Consider the following 6,606-nt stretch of genomic DNA (forward strand, 5'->3'; position numbering starts at 1 on the left):
TCACCATATGGCATTACGTTTACTTCCTTAACACCCATACATTGGATGATAGCAAGCACTTCTGTGGTTTACTGGGGTTATGGAGTTCGAAGTGGGGGAGCCAAGGTGTACTGTATATGTTAAATTCTGATCTCAATCCAGACACCCAGAGCAACAGGCAGGAGTCCTGGGACATGTGTGCTTGGTGATTGAGCCTATGCTATATCTCTATTTCTTTTAGGTCACGTCCCAGTATGGAAAATGGCAACTTCTCCCAACCATCCGTACTGACGCTCAGATTTGGAGACCTAAAAGCACTGAGATATCTTTATTGTGTCATAGCTGTGTCTGTGTACCTATCAATTCTTATTTTCAATGGCATAGTGATCACTACTATTAAACAGAACAGGAGTCTTCACGAGCCAATGTACATTTTTATATCTGTCTTGTGCTTTAATGGCCTCTACGGGAGTAGCTCTTTTTTCCTCGGTCTCTTTGTGAACCTTCTTCAGGAAACCCAAACTATTTCGTACAGCTCATGCCTGGCACAAGTGTTTTGCATCCACACCTATGGGTCCTTTGAGATGACCATACTGGCAGTGATGGCCTATGACAGTTATGTGTGCATCTGTAACCCGCTGAGATACCCCAGCATCATGACCTCATCGACAGTATTCAAATTGATTCTTGGAGCTTATCTACAGCCTGTAATAATATTTGGCTGCCAATTTATATTCACGGTTAGACTGCCATTGTGTTCCTCAGAAATCTTGAAGATCTACTGTGACAACTGGTCGGTGGTGAGACTCTCTTGCGTTGACACAACGTTGAACAATTACTTTGGAATCTTTGTGACTACAGCTATGCTGGGGGTGAATCCGCTCTTTATATTCTTTACTTATGTTCAGATTTTTAGGGTCTGTGGGAAATCTTCAAAAGCAGTTAGAGACAAGTCCCTTCAGACCTGTACTCTGCACTTGATAAGCATTGTAACCTTCATCCTTGATACCCTCTTTGAGCTCCTCCTATACCGATATGCACCAGAAAAGCTGCCGTATGAATTCAGAGTCATCATGTCTCTCCAGTTTCTGGTGGTGCCACCATTGCTAAATCCTTTCCTTTATGGGGTGAAGATGAAGAACATAAGGACTAAGGTAATAGGTCTCTTTCAGAAGAAAAGGCTTTAAAAAGCTGCACTCCAAGCAGATATACAGCAAAGAACAATTTAACCCACATATGGATTTAATAAAAGAAGCACAGCAACAATGTGACCTCACTGACCTGAACAGGGAGGGTCATCACTATGAGCAAGTCTGGGCTTTCTACCTTTGCCTAGTGCTGTCATTTAAACAGTCTAAACATGCTTACAGGAAAGAAGCGAGGAGAGGGAATGATGATGTCATCAATGTGCAGCTTCTTGGTCATCCAATCACAGACTGGAGTGGTTCCTGGACCAAGCTGGACTACTTAATGTCAGTGGATGTTGAGTACTGGACTGCTGAATCTGGAATTTGTGATTTCAGTATGGCAGAATAACTGTGTTGTCAGCTCAAACAGGAAGTTAGCAGTACATTGGATTTGTAAAAGATAAACAGGCATTGTTTTGCACTAGCATGTATCCCAACCTTCTGAGATCGGAAGGAATACCTCCTAGCACCACGGTCATTCCCTCCGTTTTCTCCTCCTGAGGTGGCCAGGAGAAGGATGGGGTGGCGCGGGGGGCTTAGGGATAAGCTGGGAAGGGAGGCATTTGGTGGCCAAGCGTGGAAGGAGGGGGGGTATCATGCTGTTAGTCACCCCAGGCAGCTTCATTATGGGGACACCCCTGCCTAGCACAATGTGTTTAAGCAATGGGCACACCCCGCCACACCCTCAGTAATGCGGACCTTTTGTAAAGAGACAAAGAAAATTAAAAATGTTCATGTATTGCACAGAGGTACAGAATATGTTTTATATTTTGCCCAGACATTCACTTCAAGCAGAGCTTGAGAGGAAGCTGTAAGATAATTTTCCATGACCACCCTGCTGAGGACCATAGAATACAGTGAAGCTTCAAACATGTGTCTCCTGCTCTTGGTCATGTGACAACAGATAGTATCCCTGCACCTACTGCCCCTGGTTTCTACCCCCCTGCCACAACTGTAAACCTGTTCCTACACTCCAGGTTTGTGTTATGGATCAAATTTTTGAGTGTGGGTCCTCCACCCCAAAGCAGTCTTCCATTGCAAAATGAATGTGTCCTTGGTGTGCCAAATCATTATCTACTCAAGAGGAATAAAACAACAATGTAAACTGAAGCTGTCAATTATTTGTTTGTTGGAATTTCTATCCAGGGGAACCATGGCGTTGTTTTTTTTACTTATTAGACCCTGGGTTTCTGCATTGCATAAAACTAAAACTCAACCCTAGGTTCACTTCATGTTAAATCAGCTAAATACATTGCAGGTGCATCAAAACAAAAGCTGTTCAAAGTCTTACAACATGTTTTCTTTAGAAAATCAGCCACAGCCCAAGTGGAATAGCCTGTCCCCTGCCAGCATGGGGCTCTTTCTCAGTGCGTGGAAGCAGTGGTCTGTCCGCAGAGGTCCAACACATCCCCTGTTGTGCCAGAGCTACAGCTTTCCAAATTAGCAGGGAGCATGAGCTTTCTGATGAGGTCTGACTCAGAAGGAGGCATGTTGGACCTCTGCCGAGAGACCATTGCTTCCCCACAGAGAGCAAGGGTCTCAAGCTTCAGATGACAGCCAGGCTGTGGTTGCTTTAGAAAGAAAACAAACTGTAAGACTTTGCACACCTTATGTTTTGATGCAGCTGCAATGTATTTAGTGGACTTTAGCTGAAGATTCAGTTTGGATTTAAAGGATAAGTGCACTTTAAGCAAAGTATACTTATCCTTTTTGTGCCCATTCCCTCCTTTCCCTGACCTACCTTAGCCCAACGCCCCCTTCCCAGATGCATACTAACCTCATTTTGTGGTATGTTTCCATTCTTTTACGCAAATTCTGCATGTCGGCCACGTTGGCCTGTGCAGTAGCCCCTCATAGACTTCTATTGGACTGTGTCCCGAAGTTGGAGATGCTTTGAAGGTAGCCCTATAGAAGTCTACGGGAGGTTGCTGCTGTGGCCAGTGTGCAGAAGACTTTCTGAACAGGATGCAAACCAACATCAAAGGTCACAGCAGTAGGATAAAGATAAGAATGCATCTGGGATTGGAAAGGGGCGGGGTTAATTCAAGTCAGGGAACTACTTAGATCAGGGGTAGCCAAACTCCGGCCCTCCAGCTGTGGTGAAACTACAAATCTCATGATGCATCTCCCTCCGGGAGTCATGTCTGTGGCTGTGAGAATCTTGCAATGCCTCATGGGATTTGTAGTTCCACCACAGCTGGAGGGCCGGAGTTTGGCTACCCCTGACTTAGATCTTGACTCATTAATGTATATATAAATAGGGGTAATAATGGAATGCAAAAAAAATAATTAAGAATTGAATGGTGGTGTCACGGCAAATCATGGGGATAATAGCAAAGTGCAAAATAAAATAAAATTCAAGAACTTCATGGTGGTGATACAACAAAAACATGGGGATATTACCAGAGTGCTAACTAAAATTAAATTGAAGGATGAAATGGTACCGATGCAAAACATGGAAATAATAATAAATGATACTTAAATTAAGCAGTTCAAGGATGTATTGCTGGCACCACGGTGAGACATGGGAATAATACCGTATTTGCCGGCGTATAAGATGGGTTTTGAGAACTTAAAACGATTTTCGGGGGTCGTCTTATACGCGGGGTACATACGGAAGGATACTGTATACTGTATGTAGCTTTGGCTACATACAGTATACCGCGCTGAGCCAATCAAGGCAGGCTTTGTATTAATGAATACAAAGCCTGTATTGATTAATACAAAGCCTGCCGTGATTGACTCAGCAGAAGATGGAGGACACAGCGGGGATCGTGGACAAGGTGAGAGACTGTAATCCCGAGTGTGGTACTGAAAATTAACCCCCGAGCCACACTCGGGAATACCGACATGGATGTTAGTGGATGCATTTAACAGTCCATTGCTATAATGTGCGGGCAGCAAATGGGTAATCATTTCAATACACAGACAGCAAACTGCCAATTGTGACACTAAGTAGATAACAGATAGACGATGGTAATAACATGAGGGCAACGGACGTGTAGGTATGACAAAATATGGGCAACAAATGGACAAGGATGGCAATGTGTAGGCAACATATGTGACAATCAGGCAATTGTAAGAGTTTGTTGCCAAAAAGTCTACCCTTATCTATCAATAAGTGAGCACATCCTACAAATCTGCATCCTACTAAACATATAAAAAGAACTGACCAACCAGAAATGTCCACAGGGACATAGTCAATATTGTGATGGCAACAAAAAATATGTCCTCAAAGGCACAATCAGTTCCATACTGTCACCCCAGATACATGTCCTCAAAGGCACAATCAGTTCCATATTGTCACCCCAGATACATGTCCTTGAAGGCACAATCAGTTCTATACTGTCACCCCAGATACATGTCCTCAAAGGCACAATCAGTTCCATATTGTCACCCCAGATACATGTCCTTGAAGGCACAATCAGTTCTATACTGTCACCCCAGATACATGTCCTCAAAGGCACAATCAGTTCCATATTGTCACCCCAGATACATGTCCTTGAAGGCACAATCAGTTCTATACTGTCACCCCAGATACATGTCCTCAAAGGCACAATCAGTTCCATATTGTCACCCCAGATACATGTCCTTGAAGGCACAATCAGTTCTATACTGTCACCCCAGATACATGTCCTCAAAGGCACAATCAGTTCCATATTGTCACCCCAGATACATGTCCTTGAAGGCACAATCAGTTCTATACTGTCACCCCAGATACATGTCCTCAAAGGCACAATCAGTTCCATATTGTCACCCCAGATACATGTCCTTGAAGGCACAATCAGTTCTATACTGTCACCCCAGATACATGTCCTCAAAGGCACAATCAGTTCCATATTGTCACCCCAGATACATGTCCTTGAAGGCACAATCAGTTCTATACTGTCACCCCAGATACATGTCCTCAAAGGCACAATCAGTTCCATATTGTCACCCCAGATACATGTCCTTGAAGGCACAATCAGTTCTATACTGTCACCCCAGATACATGTCCTCAAAGGCACAATCAGTTCCATATTGTCACCCCAGATACATGTCCTTGAAGGCACAATCAGTTCTATACTGTCACCCCAGATACATGTCCTCAAAGGCACAATCAGTTCCATATTGTCACCCCAGATACATGTCCTTGAAGGCACAATCAGTTCTATACTGTCACCCCAGATACATGTCCTCAAAGGCACAATCAGTTCCATATTGTCACCCCAGATACATGTCCTTGAAGGCACAATCAGTTCTATACTGTCACCCCAGATACATGTCCTCAAAGGCACAATCAGTTCCATATTGTCACCCCAGATACATGTCCTTGAAGGCACAATCAGTTCTATACTGTCACCCCAGATACATGTCCTCAAAGGCACAATCAGTTCCATATTGTCACCCCAGATACATGTCCTTGAAGGCACAATCAGTTCTATACTGTCACCCCAGATACATGTCCTCAAAGGCACAATCAGTTCCATATTGTCACCCCAGATACATGTCCTTGAAGGCACAATCAGTTCTATACTGTCACCCCAGATACATGTCCTCAAAGGCACAATCAGTTCCATATTGTCACCCCAGATACATGTCCTTGAAGGCACAATCAGTTCTATACTGTCACCCCAGATACATGTCCTCAAAGGCACAATCAGTTCCATACTGTCATCCCAGATACATGTCCAAAATGGCACAATCAGTTTCATACTGTCGTCCCAGATACATGTCCTCAAAGGCACAATCAGTTCCATACTGTCATCCCAGATACATGTCCAAAATGGCACAATCAGTTCCATACTGTCACCCCAGATACATGTCCTCAAAGGCACAATCAGTTCCATACTGTCACCCCAGATACATGTCCTCAAAGGCACAATCAGTTCCATATTGTCACCCCAGATACATGTCTACATAGATTATATGAGATTGTAATGATTGGGTTTACATCTATATTATATGACGCAATAGCTTCAATATGATTTACATAGTTACATAGTTACATAGTATTTGGGGTTGAATATAGACATAAGTCCATCAAGTCCAACCCATATAGGTCCGCGCATCATCTCTTCCTTAGGAGTACTTGTACCCCTGTATATTACGGTCCCTCAGGAAATCATCCAAGAGTTTCTTGAACAATTCCACACTCCTGGCTGAAATCACTGCCGATGGCAGTGAGTTCCAGATCGCTTTCGTTCTTTATTGGGCCTATCTGCTCCTTTCTCACCGTTTTACTGTTAATATATTGGTAAAATTGTTTGGGTTTTTTTTTACTAACTGTGGCGATATGCTTTTCGCACTCAATTTTGGCTTCCCGGATTACTAGTTTGCATTTTTTGTTGTTACATTATATACAGTTTTAAGCCATATGGACGCACTTCTTAAATTCAGTTGAGCAATGGTGGCTTGGGAACCATTTACTAGAAGATGCCCTCTAGGTGAGCATATGCCA

The 6,606-nt window shown here is 43.4% G+C and overlaps 1 protein-coding gene across 1 annotated transcript; it reads left to right on the plus strand.

The window, feature by feature from the left end:
- Positions 1 to 233: 233 nt before the first annotated feature.
- Positions 234 to 1,166, plus strand: LOC108799712 (olfactory receptor 51I2-like). The gene has a single exon (XM_018571610.1). The coding sequence runs from the start codon at positions 234 to 236 to the stop codon at positions 1,164 to 1,166; it is 933 nt and encodes a 310-aa protein (XP_018427112.1).
- The last annotated feature ends 5,440 nt before the right edge of the window (positions 1,167 to 6,606 follow it).

This window comes from Nanorana parkeri, unplaced genomic scaffold (genome assembly GCF_000935625.1).
Source record: "Nanorana parkeri isolate BGI_ZX_2015 unplaced genomic scaffold, ASM93562v1 scaffold1791, whole genome shotgun sequence".
NCBI classification, from domain to species: domain Eukaryota; kingdom Metazoa; phylum Chordata; class Amphibia; order Anura; family Dicroglossidae; genus Nanorana; species Nanorana parkeri.